At 42.2% G+C, this 26,652-nt stretch overlaps 1 protein-coding gene across 1 annotated transcript in view; it reads left to right on the top strand.

Moving 5' to 3' along the window:
• The first annotated feature begins 1,736 nt into the window (after positions 1-1,736).
• The window catches only part of LOC124788378 (myrosinase 1-like), a 128,270-nt gene continuing 103,354 nt past the window's right edge, over positions 1,737-26,652 (top strand). Inside the window, exons 1-2 of the mRNA XM_047255644.1 lie at positions 1,737-1,846; positions 1,937-2,067. Coding sequence (XP_047111600.1) covers positions 1,737-1,846; positions 1,937-2,067 — 241 coding nt within the window. The remainder of the gene's footprint in view (positions 1,847-1,936; positions 2,068-26,652) is intronic.

Genomic DNA, 26,652 nt, shown 5'->3' on the forward strand with positions numbered 1-26,652 from the left:
CGCCATATTTGATGTTATATAAGAACACTGCGAGTTGCAATCCTACTAGGCACTCGATTCTGTAAAGAATTTATATTTATGAAAGTAAGTAGAATTATTTAACTGTAGGCTTATTCGTTGAATATATCTGATTTAACTAACTGTGTAAATTTTTTATGTTTAGTAGACAGTCACCTCTGTACGACGTATTGACATGGCTGGCAAATTATTCTAATATTGAGATTTAGATTTGAGTCCGCACCTACCGCAGCAGTCTTTGGAAACGATTTAAATACGAAGTCCGATTATTTGAGTCTTAATTCACGGTCAATTACGAATAACATTACATATACGAAAAAGCCATTGTCAAGCGTCTGATACCGAATAATTAAACGTCCACGTTCCAGATAAGCAAATATTAATTACATCCAATCACTATCATACATAATTAATAAATAATTAATATTTTATTTTATTTTATTTATTTTATAAACCGATCGGCCACAACGGCTGGCTGAACTTTTATCTTTCTCTTAAATGCAATAATTTATTATGTGCTTCAAGATTTATAAATTCGTGCAATTTATACCATTTCTAAGTAAATCATTTTAGTCTTTGCCATTGATAATTACCAATTGCGTGAAAATTTTACGTATTGAAGAAAGTGCAGCACTTTTAATTTGTTTACTATGTTTTCCACAGATGGGAGGTTACATGCTGGTTTTAAGTGAAGCTAGCCACACTATAACTGGATAAACTGCACAACAGGCTTGAATCCGTCCATCACTGTAGCCCTTGGCTTCGTCGTGCACTGCTAAGAAAGAAAAAATTTCAAGAAGAAGGTAATACCATTTACAATACTACAGACTTTTAATAGCTATTTGCGGTTCAGGTGAAAATTAATGTAATATGAGTGTACTGTACAAGCTCATAATCATACCAAAAACGCTATAGAATTTTAGTGCATAGCAGGCCATGTTCACCAGAACTACTGTACTTTTCTTTATTCTTCAGAACACTTCCCAGAAAGTTAACAGAACCACGGTACAAGTTATGATGAAAGACAAGGACGCCACCAACATCCGCATATCCAAGGGAACGAAGCCGTAAAGTTCATGAGTGGGAGTCTGGCTGCGGACCAGGTGGTTAAAGTGGCGCAGCTCCACCGTTTCTGCGCTACGGAGAGTCGAACCCATGAGCAGCCGGCGCAGGACAGGAGCTGTCTGCGCCGCCTCCCTGGACAGCGCGTGCGAAGCCACTGCCACCATTAACACCTGTGACGACTGCCACGATATAAGCAAAATCTGCATCACCACTGTATGTTTCTGCTGCTGTGTTAAGACTACGGCAACTGCATTCCAGGATATACCACACACCACTGTCATCACGGATAAAACTAGCAGTACCTGGAGCGCTGAAAGAACCTCCTGAGACAGGTGGCAAAGTGCGGAGTAGACTCTCCTCAGCTTGCGGTAGCGATCTGCAAGTGGTCGCCGCTGGCATCTCACTTGGGCTGTAGCTCTCAGACACTGGTTGAGCTGGCGTAAGTCACTCCTCAGAAGAAGAACCAACCCCACATACCTGGAAACAGCTGTAGGTATTATACACTGGAGAACAATGATAACATATATGTCCATTTCATTCCGTACCACAGATATTCCAACGTCAGAGCAGCTACATGTAGAGCGAGAAACCCTGTGTACACCACTTTGCAGGAGATCCTCCCCGCCGCGCTGGAGGAATGGGGCAATTCCAGGATGCCACTGTCCCGATACGACAACAGAGTAAAGATCCTCTGGTACTTGTGGGGGTTTCTAAACAGGTCTTCGGCGTTCGCCATCACCATGCAGGCGCAGTGTGTCATCATGTAGGTTGCCAACCACACAAAAGTGATGGAATTCTTTTTTCTCGTGTTCACAGCTTGCAACTAATTTACCGTAAGCCCTGTTATTCCCAGGCTCATGACGAGAGCAACAGATGCGTACAGCGTACCAGCAGTGGTCATGCGTAGTTCACACCTCCCAGTCTCCACTGTGAATGGTGTCAGCCCGAAAAACCTGCAGATGGTGTGGTATGGTGTTGCAGATCGTAAGATGTCTCTTCTGTTCGCCATTTCAACATCGTCTAGCACTCCGATATACCTTCGTTACCTGTGAAGAAAAAGTTCCCCAATTATAGTAGGCCAGCTGCTTGCATTACACAGAGAATTAATCTAAAATTCTCGAATCACTCATAAATTGTTGAGTATGATGTGTAGGTAAATTTTGGTTGTTTCGTCGTATGTCCATTTAAAAAAATTAAGGAGACAGACCTTGCTGTAATACGTCTGTTAAATATTACAAGCATTATTATTTATTCATAAAAATCACGTATCGAGCACATTGCAAAGTTTATTGTTTTGAGTGTCTTTAAGGAGTCTAGGTTACATTAGAGACAGAACCTGAAACATTTAAACATTCTGGGTGAAGTAGCTAAATAAATGAAAGTAAATCCAACAGAAAGTTAAGACCAAATATTTGATCATAATGCGGAAAGCTGCAGAGGGCGCACTAAATCCCTTAGAGATGGAAGCGATGGCTGCCACTTGAAGGAGTAGTGTCAGCAGTCGTCAAGACAAGCCAAGAAAACGTATATCTTCTGGCACATTCGAAACTCATATAACATTTCTCCCATATACGAGTTTAGCAACTCAGCTTACATCCGAAACTTTTTTGCCACTGTGGTATAACAGTGAACAGAGATTTTTTGTTACCACGTTTTCGTGTTAGCGTAATTTCGTCTTTTATTTTATTTACATGTACGTATAAGTTGTTAACATAAACCTGATGGACTGAAGTGGGATCGTAACCATCGTTTTCTGCTTTTTTTGCTACTTAAGTTACATCTAATTTTTTTATTTTATTATGGTGCTTATCCCCCCATGAACCATGGACCTTGCCGTTGCTGGGGAGGCTTGCGTGCCTCAATGATACAGATAGCCGTACCGTAGGTGCAACCACAACGGAGGGGTATCTGTTGAGAGGCCAGACAAACGTGTGGTTCCTGAAGAGGGGCAGAAGCCTTTTCAGTAGTTGCAGGGGCAACAAACAGTCTGGATGATTGACTGACCTAGCCTTGTAACACTAACCAAAACGGCCTTGCTGTGCTGGTACTGCGAACGGCTGAAAGCAAGGGGAAACTACAGCCGTAATTTTTCCCGAGGGCATGCAGCTTTACCGTTTGATTAAGTGATGATGGCGTCCTCTTGGATAAAATATTCCGGAGGTAAAATAGTCCCCCATTCGGATCTCCGGGCGGGGACTGCTCAAGATGATGTCGTTATGAGGAGAAAGAAAACTGGCGTTCTACTGATCGGAGCGTGGAATGTCATCTTCCTCAATGGGGTAGGTAGGTTAGAAAATTTAAAAAGGGAAATGGATAGGTTAAAGTTAGATATAGTGGGAATTAGTGAAGTTCGGTGGCAGGAGGAACAAGACTTTTGGTCAGGTGAATAGAGGGTTATAAATACAAAAACAAATAGGGGTAATGCAGCGGTAGGTTTAATAAAGAATAAAAAAATAGGAGTGCGGCTAAGCTACTACAAAGAGCATAGTGAACGCATTATTGTGTTCGCGATAGACACGAAGCCCACGCCTACTTCAGTAGTACAAGTTAAATGCCAATTAGCTCTGCAGATGATGAAGAAATTGAAGAAATGTATGAGGAGATAAAAGAAATTATTCATGTAGTGAAGGGAGACGAAAATTTAATAGTCATGGGTGACTGGAATTCGACAGTAGGAAAAGGAAGAGAAGGGAACGTAGTAGGTGAATATGGATTGGGGCCAAGAAATGTAAGAGGAAGCCGCCTAGTAGAATTTTGCACAGAGCATAACATAATCATAGCTAACACTTGGTTCAAGAATCATGAAAGAAGGTTGTACAAGAATCATGAAAGAAGGTTGTATACATGGAAGACCCCTTGAGATGCTAGAAGGTTTCAGATAGATTATTCAATGGTAAGTCAGAGATTTAGGAACCAGATTTTAAATTGTAAGACATTTCCAGCCGCAGATGTGGACTCTGACCACAATCTATTGGTTATGAACTGTAGATTAAAATACGAGGGCTAGTAGAAATCCTTGGGTAAGAGAAGAGATACTGAATTTAATTGATGAAAGGAGAAAGTACAAAAATGCAGTAAGTGAAACTGGCAAAAAAGAATACAAACGTGTCAAAAATGAGAGCGACAGGAAGTGCAAAATGGCTAAGCAGGGATGGCTAGAGGACAAATGTAAGGACGTAGAAGCTTATCTCACTAGGGGTAAGATAGATACTGCCTACAGGAAAATTAAAGAGACCTTTGGAGAAAAGACAACCACTTGCATGAATATCAAGAGCTCGGATGGAAACCCAGTTCTAAGCAAAGAAGGGAAAGCAGAAAGGTGGAAGGAGTATATAGAGGGTCTATACAGGGACGATGTTCTTGAGGACAATATTACGGAAATGGAAGAGTATGTAGATGAAGAAGATATGGGAGATATGATACTGCGTGAAGGGTTTGACAGAGTACTGAAAGACCTAAGTCGAAACAAAGCCCCGGGAGTAGACAACATTCCATTGGGACTACTGACAGCCTTGGGAGAGCCAGTCCCTACAAACCTCTACCATCTGGTGAGCAAGATGTATGCGGCCGGCAAAATTCCCTCAGACTTCAAGAGGAATATAATAATTCCAATCCCAAAGAAAGCAGGTGTTGACAAATTTCCGAACTATCAGTTTAATAAGTCACAGCTGCAAAATACTAACGCGAATTCTTTACAGACGAATGGAAAGACTGGTAGAAGCCGACCTCGGGGAAGATCGGTTTGGATTCCCTAGAAACGTAACACGTGAGGCAATACTGACCCTACGACTTATCTTAGAACAAATATTAAGGAAATTCAAACCTACGTTTGTAGCATTTGTAGACTTAGAGAAAGCTTTTGACAATGTTGACTGGAATACTCTCTTTCAAATTCTGAAAGTGGCAGGGTAAAATACAGGGAGTTAAAGGCTATTTACAATTTCTACAGAAACCAGATGGCAGTTATAAGAGTCGAGGGACATGAAGGGGAAGCAGTGGTTGTGAAGGGAGTGAGACAGGGTTGTAGCCTCTCCCCGATGCTATTCAATCTGTATATTGAGCAAGCAGTAAAGGAAACAAAAGAAAAATTCGGACTAGGTATTAGAATCCATGGAGAAGAAATAAAAACTTTGAGGTTCACCGATGACATTGTAATTCTGTCAGAGACAGCAAAGGACTTGGAAGAGCAGTTGAACGGAATGGATAGTGTCTTGAAAGGAGGATATAAGATGAACATCAACAAAAGCACAACGAGGATAATGGAATGTAGTCGAATTAAGTCAGGTGATGCTGAGGGAATTAGATTAGGAAATGAGACACTTGTAGAAGTAAAGGAGTTTTGCTATTTGGGGAGCATTATAACTGATGATGGTCGACGTAGAGAGGATATAAAATGTGTACTGGCAATGGCTAAGAAAGCGTTTCTGAAGAGGAGAAATTTGTTAACATCGAGTATAGATTTAAGTGTCAGGAAGTCGTTTCTGAAAGTATTTGTATGGAGTGTAGCCATGTATGGAAGTGAAACATGGACGATAAATAGTTTGGACAAGAAGAGAATAGAAGCTTTCCAAATGTTGCGCTACAGAAGAAAGCTGAAGACTAGATGGGTAGATCACATAACTAATGAGGAGTTATTGGATAGAATTGGGGAGAATAGGAGTTTGTGGCACAACTTGACTAGAAGAAGGGATCGGTTGGTAGGACATGTTCTGAAGCATCAAGGGATCACCAATTTAGTATTGGAGGGCAGCGTGGAGGGTAAAAATCGTAGAGGGAGACCAAGAGATGAATACACTAAGCAGATTCAGAAGGATGTACGCTGCAGTAGGTACTGGGAGATGAAGAAGCTTGCACAGGATAGAGTAGCATGGAGAGCTGTATCAAACCAGTCTCAGGACGGAAGACCACAACAACAACATTGTGCTTATGATCGATTATAAATACGTTTTTCTATGAAAATAATGATCCAACAATGACAGTATGGGAAGAATAGCTTGCTACTCACCACACATAGCAGGCATTGAGTTGCAGATCGACACAATGAAAAAAGAGCCTGAATACTGAGCTTTGAGACGAAGACCTTCTTCAGAAACTGAAAACACACACATATTTAGACAAGGACAACTCACACAGACATGGTCACTGCCTGTAAGTACCGGAACCCGACCCATGCTAAACCAGGCTCTGTCGCCCAGAGGTAGTCGCCATGTATGTGTGAGTTGATCTTGTGGGAATGTGTGTGTGTGTTTTCTATTCCAGAAGAAGAATATTGGGCTAAAATTCAATATTTTAGCAGTGCTTTTGAGTGAGCCTCTTCTTCATGTTGTGAATAACAATATATCGTCTCCATATTGTTAATATTTTTGAGTAATTTATTCCATTCAGTGGAATATATCTATTTATTTTTGTGATTGGCCTTGTAATGTTAGTATCTCATCTACATATCTGTAGAAATATTTAATTTTTTAAATCCATTTGAGATGGTTATAACGAAAATAGTTATCTGTATGGTGTAGTAAAATATTAACCATTGTACCAGCAAGGTAATTTCCCATTACTAAATCTGATTCTAGTACATGGATGGTTCATAGACCTTGGAATAATTGTGGGAGTTTTAGAATTAATGAAATTCGTCCATAACTATTGCATTTGTATTATGATGTGCGGGTACATGGTCTCACCAACTGTTCTGTTGGTGTACACGTTGATTTCTTCCATCAAAATATGTTTTAAATGGTCTAGGATGTTAGCATCTGAATAAGTATATAAATCACATATTTTAGTCAGAATGCAAGGCTGTTTATACAACTGGAATGACAGGGTTTGTCTCTTTATGGATATTTGGTAGTGACTACAATTTATTTGCATTTGTGCTACCATGGGGCGAAACGTTTTTTCCTTCCGTCAAGTGAATGTTCAATATTATTTGGGGTTTTTCATTAGGACAGACATTAGCTGGTTGGCTGTTTCTTTTATACAAATGCTGTTATTTTTGTTGGACACTTAGTTATTCTTTTAGTAGGGACTATCTTGACTACTACTGAATTCCCTTCTTCAGTTCTTACCGAATGGCTAGTGTTTAATAGTTCACAAATGGTACCAGTGTTTCCATATTGACGAAATTATCGGATAATATAAAATGTTCATGTCGAAAGTTCAAGCTGGGAATAAGCATCAAAACACACACCACTCCCTACAACAATGCTATAAAGTCAACCATTCAGGAGTGTATAAGTTCAAATGGAAAATATGAACGTTACTGACATGAAAGTGTCTTCATTTAGTTCACACTTAAAACTAAAAAAAATAATAATATAAAAAAACCATTCAGCTAGAGACATAACACAGTACCTGGCAGTCCCAACCATTGTTCAAAAACTTTGCCAACTAGATATTTTAGATTAAATATGTAGGTTCACATACTTGACAAAATATCCTGACGTTTAATAAATGAAATGACGCTACTTCAGAGACTTCTCTGGTCTCAAAGAGTTATGATTTTGCGTATACAGACTGAAGAGGCAAGTAAAAATTTGTACCAAGGTCAGGAATCGAATCCGGGTCTCCTGCTTATTAGGCAGGTGCGTTATCCACTACGCCAAATTTTCACTCGCCGCTTCAGTGAGTAAGTTATTGACAAAGGTCTTTGGAATGTGCTGAAAAGAGTATATGTAACTTATACGTTGCATGAAAAATAACGTGTTGGAACAGTATACACCCGAGGTAAACGGACTCTGCAGTGCTGATACTGCTGATGAGTGGTATGTGTCGCAATTGCAGTCTGGAAATAAATAAGAATATTATGTATAGGACAATTTATGAAGGTCAGCCTCTTTCTATAACCGATCCTTGGCAAGTCTCGTTTAGTGCCCTTGTTGTATCCTCACATTCAACTTATCTTTCGTATCCCAACACTTAACAGACTTTTTCGAGTTCAGGTTTAATAACCTTAGAGCGTATAAAGTGAACCCAGTGAGCAACCCATCTTATTAAATTTAATGTAGCACACGCATCCCATAGGAAGTGAAGGCTCCAACTCATTCTCTTCCCACAGAACTGAAATATTATGTAACTCCTAGTTCTTCTTTTTCACTTTTGCGTTTTATCAGTCCCCTTCAGTATCGACATCGTTATATGCACTGAAGCAATCTTAGTGACTGCTGGTGACCAGATTGACTTCCTGACCGCATAACTCCCTATGGGACAGAATCTGCGTGCCAGATCTGTCTGCATCTAGTGCACAGCTCATGTTTAAGTGCGAGAACATTCTTCTGAATGCTTACGTAGCAGGTATCTGACTCAGGATGGAGGCTACAGCTCAACATTTACACAGATGGATGTGGAAAGCCACCTCTAGGGTGGCTGGCCAAAGAGCGCTCATAGTTAATCCGATAGCAGAAGCCCATCTGAGCCAGGGTCACCTCCCCGAATCCCTGAATGTTGCGTTAATGCACTAAATTATCTGAGCGGGTATGTATCTCCTAGTTACTACATGCCAGATATCAGTTATTCCCAGCATATGTATCGTAGATCCTTTTTCAACCAACATTCCCCCCAACATTTTCCTAATCATGATTCCTTACCCATAGCTTCCAGCAGCCTCGCTGTCACCAGCTAGTTATGGAAGCTTTCAGGAATAAGTGTAAGAAAATAATATGTTTAGGCAGCGTGAAATTCGAAGAATGTATAGGGTGAAACGCCTCTTGTTCGACAGATTTATCGCTTCTGGATTCCCTCAATTTCATCATCTAAGGAATTTTGTGACTAGAAAAATGTTTGTGAAGGTCAGAGTCGGATATTCTATAGAATTTCACTTACTCCCTTAGCGACACAGAATGTATTCGTTAACTTAATATGGAGTTCATCGAAGATAAGCACATTTTTGACCCAAAAATAACTTTAATAGTCAAGTGAAGAATCTTTCATATTAAATCCATCCCTATGGGTACCCATATAAATACTGAAAATAGTGTCCACTTGTAGTCAGCATGATTCCCTGCTGCATACTAGTAAAGTCAGTTAAATTCGTTCTCGTTTTCTCACCTCACTGTTTCTGTTACTAACCATTTGGGTCTTATGGTGCGTAACACTGTCGCTGTACACGTTTATCACACCGTGTTTCCTGACCTTAAGTTACTCCTATTCAAATCATAGCAATCACTAAAATTGAAAATCTGATAGTGATTCGTATTCCGTACTTCTCATGAAAAACTTAGATGTACTCTACACTACTCACATAAAGACAAGGTATTAAGAACTAACTGTGCCATGACTGTAGCCCACATACAAAAATAACATCCCTGGGCATTAAAAATACAATGACAAGAGGAATACCAGTTAGCTGAATTGTAATTATTGTGCACGTACAATGTACTATGAGAATATACATGTGGTTTGGTGACATGCAAGATGTGACATGTATAAGATACAGCTGCGACCTGTAACAGCAACATTGGATCAAAATCGGCAGAATACCGGTTCGAACTCAACTTTGAAGACAACACTTCTATCGCCTCATCCATCCAACACTCACTGAAACGCGACTGATCATTTTCTGAATCAAATGGCTTTCACCGATACTGAGAATGACCCAAAGGAATTATAAATACAGTTTTCTCCTGCATTACATCTACTTGATAATATCCATGTGGAAAAATATTTACATTGCGCCAAGTACCCTATGTTTTCCATAGTACTTGGTGCTGGATATCTGTCTGTAATCGTACATGCATTGAGGAACCTGTAATAAAAGGAGAAGTGATATTTCCTTTTCTATCTGAAGACATCTTAGACACTCTTACGAATGGTGTACCCTATGGACTTGTGCTTTCCTCGGTGATTGCTGGTGAACAACCCTTCCATTACTAGCTATAGGTGGGGTAACCTGTATGGCTTTTGACGCACAGGTGACTGGGTTTAGACTGGAATCCTATGCTTCGCGAGAGTTGTTGCTAATGGATGCAAGGATTAAAAAGCTCCCTCAATTCCACAAATTATTTTTCGATTGCTACTTTTTCCAATCATTCAAAATCTATCACTTGTGTGCATTGTGGCATTTATATCAGTGGCTTGCCCGTGGATGGAGTTTGAACTTATCCTGCCTAGATCATTCTTGTCTAGAACATCCAAATCGGCAATCAATAATCTTTAGAGAGCTTTGAGGCCTCGGCATCAAAATTATCTACGTTTATCAGCACTACTTGTTCACCATTTGTTTCACCTACACGCTTCTGCCTGTGAAACACTGTTAAGAAACCAGATCATCATTCTTCTATAGTGTTTCTATCACACACAATAACTCTGCAAGTTGCCATCACATTTAACAGTTGATTATTTGCATTTCGTATTCTACAATTATATCCCTTACTCCTGTAGTCCAACTCCTGGTCTTCTACTTTCCCACATTTCTTACACTGTAGCTGGCTACACTCCCCTTCACATTTGACCTAACAGTCTACAGCGATGGAAATTCACATCTGTAGAGGATACAGTCTTCCTATTGAGACATTAATCACTATACCTGTTTCTTCCAGCATACTGAGTTCACGAATAGAATCAGATAGGTTTTTCAGAAATTTTTCACTTAATTTCCATCGCACATTAGGCAGCAGTCCCCATTAGAGAGCCTCTATTGCACTGTGTTCGGCTTCCTGTAGAATGATTTTATTTTCTCAACATTATCGCTTCGTTTGTCGCAACACACTTTCAGTCTTCATACTACCCGTTCTATAGATTATATATATCGTAAATGCAGACAGGATTTAAATTTATGATGGCAAAAATTCAAGCAATATTCTCAACTTACATTGGGTTTGGCTTAGCATAAGTATAGTTTAATGATTATCCTTTGTGTTGAATTATCACAGCGGTAGGACAAATGATTCTTACAAAAAATTAACAAAACCGTTCTCCACATTAGCTAGCATATACTCCCAGTAAACTATCAAAGCTTTTTTAAAGTCCTCCCACTGGTGCTGCATGTTATAAGCTCTGCAATAGCTAAACTTCATGAACTAATTTTAAGTCCATTTCGTACAAAGTCTATCGTATGTGCCAATACTATTACACTTCCAAAAACTCGCTAACTCATGGAAATATTCTGTGTTGCGTCTGCCCAACTTGCAAGTATTCTTACAACTTGAAAATGCTTACAGATTCAAAAAATATGCTAATTTGAGTATGACCAACTTGCAAGAATTATTGCAAGTTCGAAATACTGTCTAACTCGCGAGAATATTGTAAATGCGCATGATCTGTTCCTAAAAAAATTTCTACGTCTTCCGCCATCACTGCGCTGATAATTTAACAAGTTTACAAATTTTTACTCGGAAGATTACAAACACATGCAGATCGTGACTTACTCACTACTGATTTATAAATACGCCTCCACTGCTACAGATCTCCAGAAGGACTGTTCCTGACCAAGCCCTTAGAGCGTCGTTCCAAAAGATCTCGTGCAAGGTTCCTCATGCATTTTACCAAACACATATCATATATTACACATATACATATGACATGCCAGACTAAACTTAATTTCTATCACCTTTAAGATAATGTACTTCGCTTTCTGTTGAGTCTTTTAGATTTCTCATAAATTACAGTAATACCACTTTTATCACTGTTTTACGATGTTTTACTATGTGAAAATTATAAATATATAGGAGTTAATACACTTACAGAAAAGCAAAGTAGCCTAATTTATTACGTTGCGACTATTTTCGTCACTTTATTACTTATTTTGTGTAAAACTGAGCTTTAGTAGTATAGAATACATAGTCTGTCATATAGTTTAAATTATCTTGTATTCTTCTGATACCCTCTGAACGAACTCATCAGACTCTATCCATTGAGACATAGTTCATCCATTTCAGCCAAGACGTTGATAATATATGAGTATTACTTTTTAAATTTTATATTATTTTCAACACTTAGGTAATTCATTAATCAGAAACTCCTTGTCTGCTTCTGTAAGTGTGTTTAATTATGTGATCAGGTTTTACGGGATATTGGTCTCTTTAGTAAGTACGGTAGTCTCTCGTTTCCATCATGGTGGCTAGAACGTCACGTTCCTCTCCAGTGCACCTGGGTTTTCCCAGTCTATCTATCTGCTCCCCGAAACTGCAGCGTCCTACTACTGTCGAGGATACCCCGCATGACGTCGGATATGAACGTATCAGTTCCATAGACTCATGAGAGTCGAAGGACTGCGATTAATGCAAACAGCAGTATCCTGGAACAATAGGATGCAGTCTTGATAAACCAAGATTCTGATGCTGTCAACATTCGGTGATGATGATGATGACGATTAATGGCGGAGGACCCTAAACATCTAGGTCATCAGCACCTTTGCGTTAATGTTATACCGAAGAAGATTTTCATAATCTATGGAAGGAGATAAATAACCTGGAAAACTACGTTTAAACCCGCTACGGGAAATTTAAAGCAATCCCAAAAGGGTGAGGTTCAGAAAATCCCGTAATAAAACCCCAGCGACACACAGCGGGATAACGAAATAAAATCACGGAGAAAATACCTGGAAAGATGCTGTTAAAAAAGGGGCAAATAAATGTGACTGGATGACGACCCAAGCACTTTATTACACATTAAGATCTCACACTAGGTATTTTGGGAAGAAAACCGGACACCACGCAAAATTTTAAGCCTCGTAATCAGCTAAAATAGAGGGAAGACCCAGTTCAACCCTCAGTTTGTCATATAAAACACACTCAGTTAAAGTACGTCGTACTGTCAGCTGTGCCGCTCATCTCTCACATACTGGGGGCTCCGCCCGACGTAAGAGCAAGCCATGTGTCAATCGACAACGTCCTACTCTGAGTCGAGTAAGGGCTGCTTCTTCACACCGTCGCGAGCGGAAGTCTTGATGGAACATAGATTATTGTTCCTCACTTCCAGCCACTGGGACTCCCACCAACATGTGGCCATCCTGGTCACAAATGAAGCGACAGCCCGCAGAGGGACTGAACAGCGGACAGGAGGAGGAAGGGAGCAAGCATTCTTAGCAGCAGCATCAGCGAGTTCGTTTCTCTCAAATCCAGCGAAAAATAACTTCCTTGTTTTGCCTTCGCAAGAGAAGGAGAGCGTCCTGCACTTGTTGCACCATTCGACCTGCTGGGTATATCTGTCCAACAGCGAGAAGGGCTCGTTGAGAGTCGAAGCAGACTATAAACTTTTTCTCACGACGCCGTCTCCATTGCCCTCAGGATAGCAAACAGTTTCGCATAATAAACTGAAAACTGCTCTTGGAGCCCTATCATGAGGACAATGTCGTGGAACACGACGGAACAACCGAAAACATCTCCCTGCTTAGAACTATTCGCATAGATGGTAATAAAATCTGGGTGGCTACGTAAAATATCATTAAGTTTTAATTTTAAAAATACGGCCTGCTTACAATGCTTCTTGTAAGCAGTCAGTTCTAAAAGCAATCAGGGCCTCGCTAGTAGTCAGGGGGAGAGCCTACACCACCCCTGGCTTTGGACCTGAATGCACTCCACCTGTAAAACTCAAGGCTCTCCCTTGCACGGATCCCAAATGGCCGTGTTCCTTGTGGTCGATGATCGAACAGCCCTTCCAGTGGCGGCTGAACAACGTATCTGGATGCTGCCGATGTAGGAACGGACAGTGCCCTACATTCTTGGCGTACCACGAGAAGGAGACGTCGAATAGACAGCGGAGGCTCTCCAGGCTCCGCACACAAACTAACAACAGGGCTCGTGCTATAGGCACCTGTTGACAGCCTAATACCCTCGTGGTGAACTGCATCCAGTATTTTAAGGTATGAAAGCCTCGCTAACTCATAAACCTGGCATCCGTATTCAAGCCAGGATGGCACAAAGCCCTTATAGAGTTGGAGCAGACGCGCTCTGTCGGCTAACGAAGGCCTATGACTGACACTTTTAAGGATGTTTAAGCCCTTGAGACCTCTCCGTTTCAGTTCTTTAAGGTGCGGCAACCATGTTAACTTCTCATCAAAGGTACGACGCATATACTTCACCTTTCCCTTAAAAGTGAGAACGGCGACCCCCAGTTTTAAAAAGGGAGAAATTAAAGAGACCGCGCGAACGATTAAAATCAGCACAATCCGTTTTCTCTAATGAGAATTTAAAACTTGTGGTGCAAGACCCTTCCTCCAACCGCCTGATCGTCAGTTGCAATTGCCGAGTAGCCGTGGTGAGGTTGGAGGATGCACAGAAGATGGAGAAGTCGTCCACAAACGAGAAAGATAGTACTGGACGTCGCACTGTGGTTGTAATACTATTGATTATGATGGCGAGAGCGGTGACACTTAAAACAGTCCCTTGAGGGACACCATTCACCTGCTTAAAACGCTCAAACAGGACATTGCCAACCCTGTATCTAAAATATCTGTCCGAGAGAAAGGACGGCATGAAGGTAGGTAGACATCCACGGAATCCACACTAATGAAGCTGCGACAAAATATTATGCCACCAGGTAGAGTCGTAGGCTTTTTCCAAATCGAAGAAAACCACGATAAGGTGTTGCTTACGAAGGAAAGCTTGCTCAATTGCAGCTTCGAGTAGGGTCAGGTTATCGAGAGTGGAGCGGTACCACCTGAACCCACACTGGGAGCGACTGAGCAGGGACCTGGTTTCCAGAATCCACACTAGGAGCCGATTGATCACACGCTCCAGTGTCATTCCTATGCAGCTCATTAGGCTAACACTAAGATAACTACCAGGGTGTGTCCGATCCTTTCCTGGTTTTAAAATTGTCATTAAAATACAGTCCTTCCAAGAGTTGGGAAAGTCGCCAGTTATCCAAATTTTATTGGAGAGCTGAAGGAGGACTTCCTTCGACTGTCAGTCCAACTGTTGCAACATACTGTAGGTTATTAGGACGCTTGCAGGGTTCGTATCACAAGCAAGTGACACTGGAGAATCCAGCTCCCACAGAGAGATAGACTGGTTGTATTCTTCCATGATGGTGGAACGGAAATCAAGATCGGTCTTCTCCTGTGACTCTCGATATCGACAGAAGTGTAATCCTGGCTGGAATCGTCCATAATGGATTTATATGATTCAGCTATTGTCTGAGCTATATTCCTTGTCGATGTTACAACAGACCCGTGTATTCGTACAGCTGCTATTGGCAGGCGAGAGTTGTGCCTTGAGATCCTCCTAATGGCATCCCATACTTTACATGTGGATGTGGACCTATTGATGTAGTTCAGGAACTCTTGCCAAGAGCTGTGTTTGCTCTCCCGAATTATTCTCCTCGCCTTTGCATGCGCCATTCGATAGCTTGCAAGGTTCTCATCTGTAAGGTATCTTCTAAATCTGCACATTGCTGCCCTCGTGATTGCAAAACGCCACTCATCGTTCCACTAAGGGACAGGTCACTTCCTAGGTTCTTCTGCTGACTTTGGGATGGATGCATCAATGGCATGGTGAATCATAACTGTAATGCGATCCACCCAATCCTGGATGCCGTCACGTTGCTCTAAAACAGCTAACTACCTTTAAAGCATCCAGTTAGCCTTTCTGAACAACCATCTCGATGGCTTTCTTTCAGGATCTTCTCCATCAGGCAGATGGATCCAGATAAGGAAATGGTCACTACCAGAAAGGTCATCGCCCACTGCCCACTGATCAGTGTCTCTAAGCGCAGGCGAGCAGAAGGAGAGGTCTATGGCCGTAGACGAACCTGTAGTGGTGCTATAATCAGTAACTTGACCCATATTCAACAGTATGAGATCTGTTGTGTGCAGTAGATCCTCAAGTGGTGTGAGAACTCCATAGTGCACTCTGTGCATTGAAGTCCCCTAATCCGAGGAATGGGTGGGGGAGAGATGAGTGAGGACACCACTGTCAAGAGGCTCATGAGGTGGTAGGTACAGGGAGCACACAGTAAAGTCAGCGTGGGCTACTATCCCAACAGCAACTGCTTGTAGTGTTTTTGTTAAGGAAATAGGTGAGGAGTGGTGTCCTTCACGAACACTGTAACCCCACCTTTTGTCCTATCACCAGTAAGGTCTTCTTTTCTGTAAAGTACAGATGTGTTAGTCTAGTTAAAATGAGTCTCTTGAAGGCAAAGGCAAAGGGGTCTGTCCTGTACAAGGAGTGTCAATTCCTCCAGATGAGTCCTGTGCCCATTGATATAACAATGGAGTGCGGGAGCCATTTCATCATTGTGTTCTTGATTTACTCCTGTCTTTGCTCCAAGATGGTGTGGCGCATGTAGAGCGAGGCAGGGTGGTGGGGTTGACGTTGTCTGATGATGAGGCATCAGAATCCATGATGGTCTCATCATCAGTCAGACATGCCAGAATGACATCTGATGGCACCTGGGTCAGCTTTCGACCCGAATGTTGAGTTCCTTTCTCCGCTCCCATTCCTGGTAAGGATGAGGGGGAAGGGGGGTGGGAGAGTCACAATTCTTTGAAAAGAGTTGGCGTTGAGAGACACTCTGCTTTTTGGGTTCCTTTGGGCTGCGCCCTGCGGAAGCATTACTGGTTTCTTCCATTGTAGCTGCCTGGATCGCTATGTCTTCATTCGGCTTTGGCACATGCAGGTACAAGTATAGGTGCTAGTGGTGGATAATGGTACACTGGACATCGTTTGAGTCGAAGCGTCGACCTTAATGACAGGTTTCTGTAGTATAAGAAGTGGCAGACAGGGGTTTCATTGCCTGATAGTCCTTTTTGGCTTCTGCTTAGGGGATCTGCTTGGTCACTTGGATTTCCTGAATTTTGCATTCCTCTGCAAAAACAGGGCAGGCTCGGATCCAGACTGGGTGGCTCCCAGAGCAGTTAATGCAGACTGGTGGAGACGGATAGTCCATCTGAACTTCATGGGCTGCCTTTCCACACTTCCCACAAGTCGCTTCGCCTCTGCAACTTAGCGTTGTATGGCCAAAACGCTGGCATTGGAAGCCTCGCACAGGCTTAGGTGCATAGGATCGAACCCTAAGTCGGAGTAAACCTGCCATGATGTGTCCAAGTAGCGTTGGAGAATTGAAGGTCACAATAAAAGTGGCAGTCTCCTCAGTCTCTCCATTGGTCTAGCGTATCCCTTGTTCCACACCTATGATCCCCTGTGGTGCCCGTTCTTGTTTCAGTTCAGCAACATGTATGTCCACAATATCACTGTAGGTTACCACACCTTGGCTGGAGTTAGGGGAATTATGCAACTCATCAATGATATCGTACTCACCCAATTTCTGTGACTTCATAAGAAGTTCCATCCGCTTTGCCTGGTTAGTCTCAACAAGCAAGGAACCATTTCACAACCGTTCAATAGCCAGCCAGCCCTTCTAAGCCTTTGTGGGTATAGAAGGGAGACACTTTTTCAAACGACGCCCCCCCTCTTCCTCTTGATCACTACAAAGACGTTGGAATTCATGACTCCTTGAGCCCCATTACTGATAAAAAGTTGATTATCAGGAGGACTAGCCTCCCTCATTCTGTTTGATGAATGGGTGAGAGAACTCCCAGGCTGTAGACCCTACCCACTGGGAAGAGGAAAAAAAGATTTAGAGGGTTCCATTTCGGTCCCACGAGCAGCTAGGGAAATAAGGGTCCACTCAGACAGAGCCCCGCATGCCTGAGTAAGCCTTATACGACTGAGGTGCGGCGGCTTCCCCAGACGCTGCCCGCTGACGAATGTTCCACCTCAACAGCCATGCATCTCATCAGCGAGCAGCACACCTTGAGAGTGAGGGGTTGTTTATAGAGGTTTATTCCATCCTCACGATCCGGGCAGTGAAGCTAAGATCCCCATTCCCTGAAACACACTACGTTCCACCGCCGCGCCACACGGTGGTAGCTGAAGCGTGCCCAGAGTTTGCGCTGGCAGGGGACTGGCGGCGCTTACCAGTCCTTAGCTCAGGAATCGTGGGGTCGCCAAGCCCGTACTCAGCAAACAAATGCTGAGCCCTTGAGATCGTCGACATTCGGCAGGTACTGGTATATCTACATACTACACGAGGCATATCTTTGTGATCTCAGAAACAAATAACGTGGAAATACTGTCTGTGAATGAGAGACACCATGCTTATCCTTCAGTTGTATTCAATATGCAGGTGGCGTTATTCCTATCCACGTCGCGCGTTAGCGCTGATATTCAAACCATCTGCATGTAGAAGCATATAGTGCACTTCAGCTAATTTGCCGTTTATTGCATGTCGCCTTCAAGGTCAAAGTCCCGCATCTTTAATGACCGTTGGTGTAGATGTGATTCTTCTGTACTAAATTACGAACTACTGGGGTGGCAGTTATTCGTCATTGTATACTATTACTTATGAAAGCACTAACCTGTTTCCCCAGAGCACGGAGTCCACTTGCCTTGGCAGCTGCGGCTGAGAGTTCCTACTGCGCCTTCCTCGGCATTTGTGGCCGCCGAAATAACATCTGGCAGGTGGCAGATATGTACACTGCGTCTGTGTGAGGCGACGCAGAATGTTTGGGCTGTCTCTCAGCTGTAATGAACGAGAAACACCTTCATTAAAACATGAAAAATGAATGGTATGATATTGATATTTTAAGTAAGTAATATTTTTAAGGTGGCTGTCATTGTAATAGCTACTGCAGGAACAGTCGAATCAATACAGAACACTAATAGCCACATTTATTTCTGCTCCACAATTTGTCTACTCCAACACTTCGTATTTTCTCAAGACCTTTGGTGTCAATGTTATATGTTATCGTGCTTCATACTATCGCAATTAATTACCTAACCATTATGTAGCACCATGTAGCTCACATTCATCTCAAGAGAGAAACACAGTCGGGCAGGGATCTAAGAAGTAAGAAGTTAGTACTTTGAATGCCTGAAGTCAGAACCTCTTGACTGACGATTGTTACGACAGTTTTTTTGTTATTATTTATTTGTTAACTATAATTAGTAGGTTATTTTAGCTCTAAGATACCACATACATTACATGTGAAAATTCTCATATAACACGTAATATACACTGAAGCGCCAAAACATTGGAATAGGCATGCGTACTCAAATACAGAGACATGTAAACATGGAGAATACGACGCTGCGGTCCGCAATCCCTATATAAGACAACAAGTATTTCGCGCATTTGCTAGATCGGTTACTGCTGCTACAGTGGTAGGTTTATCAAAATTTAAATGAGTTTGTACGTGGTGTTACAGCCGGCGAACTAACGATGGGACACAGCGTCTCCGAGGTAACGATGAAATGGGGGACCTTCCCGCACGACGAGTTCACGAGTATATCGTGAATATCAGGAATCCTGTAAAACATCAAATCTCCGACATAGCTGCGAGCAGAAAAAGATCCTGCAAGAACGGGACCAACGACGACTGAAGAGAATGTCCTTCAGAAAATAAATCAGGTAACACCACAGTCAATTGAGTAATACTTCGTTTTGGGCTGAAGGCAGAAACAGGAAGTACATTGTCGTGAATAGGAAGACCAAACAAATGAAATGAATCAAATCCAAAAATATTTTCACAGGTACCTGAACGCAGAATTGTAAATGTCCTTGTTTTGGTGTGAGACTGGAATGTGGCAGGTAAACAACGCGTACCAAGTAGCGGAATGCCCTGACCGCTACCCGCAGTAAGTCGCGTGCAAGATTTTCTGAACTGTGCCGAGCCCAGCTGTTCATAAGTGGCACGATTGAGCAACGAAACGGAAGTGTGAGTGCCTAACTGAACAGCCTCTGACACTCACTAAGGTCACAAACAGTTTATCTCACTGTCGTTGCACAGCATTTTGGCGGGGTGAAGGCACATCCTGTATTTAATCATTACTAGTACCGGTAGCCGGATAGAAAAAAACTAGATTCTCTGAATGTGAAGGTGCTTCACACTTATGAGAGCGAACGTGGGTAGAGTTCTTTTTCTGATGCAAGTATACAGACTGCACATGAGCTGTCATTCCAGAAGCAAACCAGGTCACGTTCCACGAGGGGAAATTTTGTCTTGACATGATTTCACAGCAGAAACATGCGTTAACGCTTGTTTACTCTATCCATGGGGCGGTGGCTAGTTTGTGTGTGGTGGTTGGTGGCAAGACCGTATCTGTTTGTCACTCTGTGTTACACTGCAAATGAGAGCTACCTCAAAGTTTTCCACGGCACTATCACATGAGTCCTGATGTTCAGTAACTTGTAACACTTGTTTCAAAGTAGGATCTGGCACATTGTACATAGTTGCATCGCGAACCATTGTTTCACTACATTTGCCGTCCACAGCTACATTGAAAACTACACTGCCGTGTCAAAGACTGAAGTTCAGTGACCTATTGATGGTATGTCTGTTCTGACCTTCCCCACAATCGAAATAACATGTAACGAGCTGCAGCCACCTGCACCTGATCCTCGTATTACTTAGTGAGGGCAGAAACTAATTCTTCAAAAACCAGCAACTCTACTAGTCGAGAATAACTTCTGAGGGAGTTGGTAAACACCTATACCACCCATTGACGTGAAACGAGAAAGTTTAACAGTACACTGCACTTGAAGTGTAGCACATTGAACGTCGAAATGAACGTAGTGCTCGTTCCATTCCTCTTGTTGTTCACTGAAACTTCGGGACGGTGGAATAGCACGGAGGCTGTGTCGTGGACGTGGCTGTCTGTTGTGGCGAAGTTGATACAGCACTTGCTTGTGTATTAAGCTATAAAACATACTTATTTAGCTCGTAAATTTTGATTCGCTAACACAAAAACCCTCCGTCTCCTCACATAGGGTGAGGTAAGAGAGAGAGCAATTTGTTATTTATCTGTAACCATTTTCCACACAAAAACGAGAACATGAATTTTCTTGAACTAGAGCGCCAACTACCAAGAATCAAAACAATTAATGAAGACAAAATGTACGTAGTTTTTTATGTACAATCTGATTCTGCAATAAAAAGGGGGTTCCCATTTCAAATTTTGAAGTTGCCTCCCGTCCCAACCCCAGGGGGCTGGGGTGGCGGGCTAATTTTAGCACCAACAGATGTCCCCCTCGAAAATAATCATCTTTGGATTCTACACATTCTTTCGTGTGAAGCGTATTTTTCGAGTTATTCTGGTTTGCCAACTTAAAATTTACACCCTGTATATACAAATAACTGATCTTCTTGAAATTTTCTTGAATCTTTGCATGGAATTGAAAGTTGAGCGCTGCCAGCCCACCGTTGTTCTTGAAGACAGCTGGGCGTATGATCTGGGGTTGGATTTCATATGACAGCAGGACCACTGTCCTGGTTACCCCACGCACACTGACTGCCAAATGCTACGTCAGTCTGGTGATTCGACCCGTTGTGCTGTCATTTATGAATGGCATTCCAGGGGTGACTTTCAACAAGATAACGCTCGCCTGCATACCGCTGTTGAAACCAAACATGCTGTACAGAGTGCCGACATCTTGCTTGGCATGCTTGACTACCGGGTTTGTCTCCACTTGAGCTGATATCGAACATCATGAGACGAGATATATTCCCGAAATTTCATTACTCTACGTAAATTATTTTTTGGTGTTTGGTTTTTTCCGTCAGTGTATTTTAAAATTTTGAAATAAATATTTGTGTTTTTAATGAAATATTCTACGAGATTCCATAGCTTCTGGTATAGGGACCATTGTGAGACATAAAGATCTCTCTAAAAAGTATGCTGTGAGAAATTAACGAAATTTGTATTTACTTTTGTGTATGTGTGTGTTAAAAGATAGTTTGAAGTTCTAGACCCTACTTAAACATTAGTACCTCTTTAAAAAGTATGTTGTTAATATATGTCAACAACAATTAAAACATTTTGTTTTTTCTTAGTTTTTACGGTGCGCATAAAGTCCCCCCGCCTCCTTGAGAAACGTTGGTAATGCGAAGATTAATATTACAGGTGTTTGAAAATTATGTCTTTATTGTCAATACACTGAGTTATTCGAATTTTGATTTTACGTTTGAATCTGGCTGGCATAGAGATGAATGTGCGGGCTACTGCTGAGAGTATATTGTCCTTCCAGTGTGCAAGAGTCCTTGGACGATCGCTGTACGGAATGGATTCTGGAAATCCCCTAAGAAACGTCACAAGGGTATAATTCGATGAGGCAACTGCCACGGAAGATCAGATGAGGCGCCCGGAGGACTTCCCTGCAAAACACGCAAATCAGTTCGCACTGTATGCGCCGTCGTCCAAGCTACATGCAACTAAGCAACCACAATATTAATTTGTCCAAGAAGGGGCAAGAAACAGTCCTCAGTCATGCTGAATACTCTCCGAGAATTCACGTTTAGTGTATTCTCAACACTGCACACCAAAGTGCTACACGTAATGGATGCGTAAGGGCTGTCTGGTCCTCTCGTGAAGTTGTCCAGGTTTGTTAGCCCACTAGCACGGCGTGTCTTGTTTATTAGCGCACTCAGATAAATGAAAGTGTGCCTCGTCACTAAAGAACAGCAGCGCAGTGCGTGGCAACTGTTCAAACAAGTCTCCACATGCACTTTTTCGCAGCAATAAAATCGCATTTTGACCCACACCCAGTTTATATGGGTTAAAATTGGACGCGTGGTGAGAAAATCGTCTCACAGAATGATAGTAAAGTGTAAGGACAGCGGTGTGTGTGCCTGCCGAGCGACGACGAGATAAATAGCTTCTACGTTTTTCAGCTATCAGAACGTAAAATGGAAATGTTCAAAAACAGAATAGTAACTAAGCTTACAATAACATGTATTATTTTTGAAAATCAGCGTAATAATGAAGTTAATGACCCGCATTGGGCGTAATTACCAAGGCATGTACAGTGCTGGGGTTAGGTAACACCTGGTCCTACACCGATTCTAAATAAAATATAATCAGTTTGATCATAAACATCAATAATCAGCAGCTCCATCGTAATCTAATGTCCAGCATTCACATCTATGATGCACTACTGACTTCAGATCAAAAGGTTGTAACGTTAAACATCGCAGTATTAGGTTCATTGTATTTATATGAAAGCTGCACACTACCTGTTTTTGCTGGGCACGTTGCTCGCTCTCGCTTTCTTGTCTTCGTTATTTCCCACACTTTATGATGGAATAATTAACGTACTTTGATGCCACTCCGTAAGATGTTATACATTTCAGTTGTCCGGAAAGATGGACACAGCCCAAATTAATATATGGCAATAAAAGAGTATGAAGTTTGAATTAATAGACAATTAGTTATTTTTATTTAACTTCCTGGCTTGGTTTTAAGGAGTTATCACAGTGGATAAAGAAACATACAAGAATACTGAGTCCTTTTAATAAGTCACCACGCGAGTGATGGGTTATTAACTGCACCACGCATATCGTTAGTGCCGTCGCGTTGTAGGCGAACCATTTCTTCTGTGGTTCATTTGCTTGGAACTGTCCGGATCACATTTCTTTGGCAGGATTATTCTTCTCTAAAGTCAGTTCATTAAGTCAGGACCACTAAGAACACTTCAGGTCTATCTTTTCATTCACCAACCAAACCACTGACTGGGAAAACAAACGTTCTTCACATCATGTTTCCACACACCCATGTCTCCAGTACGCGCCAAAACTTCGCAAGTATCTTTCTTGATATTTGTGGTACCATTACTCACAACCGAAACTGTGTTGCGTGAGATTCTGTTTCAGCACTTTATATAAATCCAAACATATTTCAAATGATACTCTCTTTTTTTTTTACGAAGAACGGTTTACGGTGCAAAAGCACATCTTTACTTAGGTTCAGTAAATATTACAATGCATTACAACGAAATAATATAAAAGAAATACTTTTATATAAATTTCTTTGGGTCCTGTTTTAATCGAGTTACGATATAAAATACCAGTAGTTCCATTCAGTAGATTTAGGCGATAGCTACAGTGTTACTCAAAACTCTCTTAGCCACATAAATTACAGGTAGTGGCAGAAAACGGGCAGTTTTAATTGGTCTCTAAAAGTCGAACAGTATTATAGGTCACACTGAATGTCTGTCGTCTTTCGGATAGGTCCGCTATTTGCCGAGATGGAGTGCTGGAGTGGGCCTGAAATCGCTGTGGCTGTGGAGGCCTTTCACCTTTCACAGGAACGTTGAGCGCCTTGCTGCTGCTAGACAAGAATACCGTCGTGTGTTCGACCTTAGGCGGAATGATCCTGTACCAGTTGCACATGAAACCACGTTAGGTGAAAAATTATGAAGCAACGGGAAGTGCCCTTAAGCTGAAATCGCCTGGAAGAATTAGAAGTTGTCAGTCACAGGAACGGATAGAGGAAGTGCGAAATGATGTCACCGAGCGAGGTGGCGCAGTGGTTAGCACACTGTACTAGCATTCGGCCATCCTGATTTAGATTTTCTGTGATTTCCCTAAATCGCTTCAGACAAATGCCGGGATGGTTCCTTTGAACGGACACGGCTCCCGTCCCCATCCTTCCCTAACCCGATGGGACCAATGACCTTCCTTTGAAAGGTCACGGTCGACTTCCCTCCCCATCCTTCCCTAACCCGATAGGACCGATGACCTTGCTGTTTGGTTCAAATGGCTCTGAGCACTATGGGACTTAACTGCTAAGGTCATCAGTCCCCTAGAACTTAGCACTAGTTAAACCTAACTAACCTAAGGACATCACACACATCCATGCCCGAGACAGGATTCGAACCTGCGACCGTAGCAGTTGCGCGGTTCCTGACTGCGCGCCTAGAACCGCTAGACCACCGCGGCCGGCTTGCTGTTTGGTCCACTCCCCAACCAACCAAGTAACAGTCCAATGCGTTCTGTGAGACAGATTGTGGTTCTAGTGGGATTGTTCAACCGCAGTGTGCACCGAATTTTACGGAACAATTTAACGTTACAAATATACAAGATAGAGGTTGTGCATTATTTAAATGAAAATGGTTACGAAAAGCAAATACATATGTCTGTTGAACTGTTTACTAAAAGTAGGGACAACGAAGTTCTTAAGTTTGCTATGGCTGAATTACAACGCACATTCTTATCGCAGCGGTTGTGTCACCAAACAAAACTGCCGTTACTGGTGCGACGATAGTCCTCAGTAACTTCATCAACGCCCCTCACACAGCCAGAAAGTCACAGCAAGGGGCGCCGCCTCCTCAGTGGACATAATCGACGCTTTCTTTTTTGAGGATGAACATTTACGTGCAGTGGGCAGGGGGTTTGTTAACCACATCGTTTCAAGGAATGAGGATATTTCGTTGCCTTAAAGGCCTCCACACTTATTGATCTGTAACTATTTATTTTGTGGGTCCCTTAAACAAAGGGTGCGTGCTAGAAGCCTACACACGATTGCGGTACTGAAAGACACCATTCAGACGGAAATCAGAAACATTCCTATAAATATGCTCGTTCGTGCCGTAAACGATTTGCATCACAGATTGTCCGTCATTGTAACAATGTTGGCCATCTAGGAGATATCATTTCCAAAACAAGAACTGTGCGTGAAATGGCAATACTCAAGGGTTTCGTTGCTGTGTATGAAAATGTTTTACAGTATGTTTGTCGGCCTGTTTCGGCACATCGATATCGGTCCGTACTTCTGCTACAGTTTTCTCCCGAATAGGCTCACAACCATTACAACGCGTATTTAGGCGTGTAGTACCCCGTTACTCCCACTCCTCTTCTTTGCAGATTTCCAGTTACTCTGCGAGTTTTGATCCAGGATACAACTGATTGCCGGCCAGGAACAGGACGTGGGTTCCCACTACAACTTCCTTTCTATGTCAGGGCTGCCCCCTCCCTCCTGCTTCTCCATTCTCCCCACCACATCAGCTCCTGATGTCAGAGTTCTACACACCCACCAAATCTATCCTTCATTTCCGTGTTCCCACTATCCACCCTACCACCTTCATTTTCAGTATCATCCAACGGCTTATATACTAACTCGCGCACTCTAACCCACTACAGAACAACCAAAGTTTAATCTTCCCACAACTTTTTTATCCAGCGCCGGTCCTTCATCTTTTTAAACGGTAGTACGTTGCTCCTTTTTAATCAACATCCCCATTCTTTCAACTTATTTTAAATATCTATTTTGTCTTTTTATTCTTGTCTGTTGAACTGTTTATTTCTGTTTTTATTTGAAAGGAAGAAAACAACATTGTATTTTGTAAGTATCATCGAATAATCAGCATTTTATAATCTTTAAAAACGTTTTTAAATTCTCCACCCATAAACCTTGCTGTAATGTCCGTACTTACATTTTGTAAAGGCATTTGGCTCAAGAGCGAAATATTGTAGCGCAGGAAGACCACCTCCAGCACATATGTGGCGGGAACGACGAAATAACAATAAACAAAAAATCAATAGTTGGGTCGAAAATTCTGAAGTGCATACGCGATTTACGCTGCTCTGCCGTGATCCGTCAGCCGTTAGAAAAGCGAGCCTCTACGACAACGGCGTGTTGCTCCTTCGGCGAATGCAATGTTCCTACTGGTAAACAAACTTTCCGAACAACTGCTTCGAATGAGACCATTCCCATCCTCTGCTACCAGGGCTCGCTTCACCCCAGCTCACCCCACACTGAATAAAAGCAGTAACCTTCGTTGCCACATCCTTTGCGGGAGAAGAGGCACGATTGGAAAAAATCTACCTTCATCACGATAGCGCACCTGGACAAAGACGTG

Source organism: Schistocerca piceifrons, chromosome 3 (genome assembly GCF_021461385.2).
Source record: "Schistocerca piceifrons isolate TAMUIC-IGC-003096 chromosome 3, iqSchPice1.1, whole genome shotgun sequence".
Taxonomy (NCBI): domain Eukaryota; kingdom Metazoa; phylum Arthropoda; class Insecta; order Orthoptera; family Acrididae; genus Schistocerca; species Schistocerca piceifrons.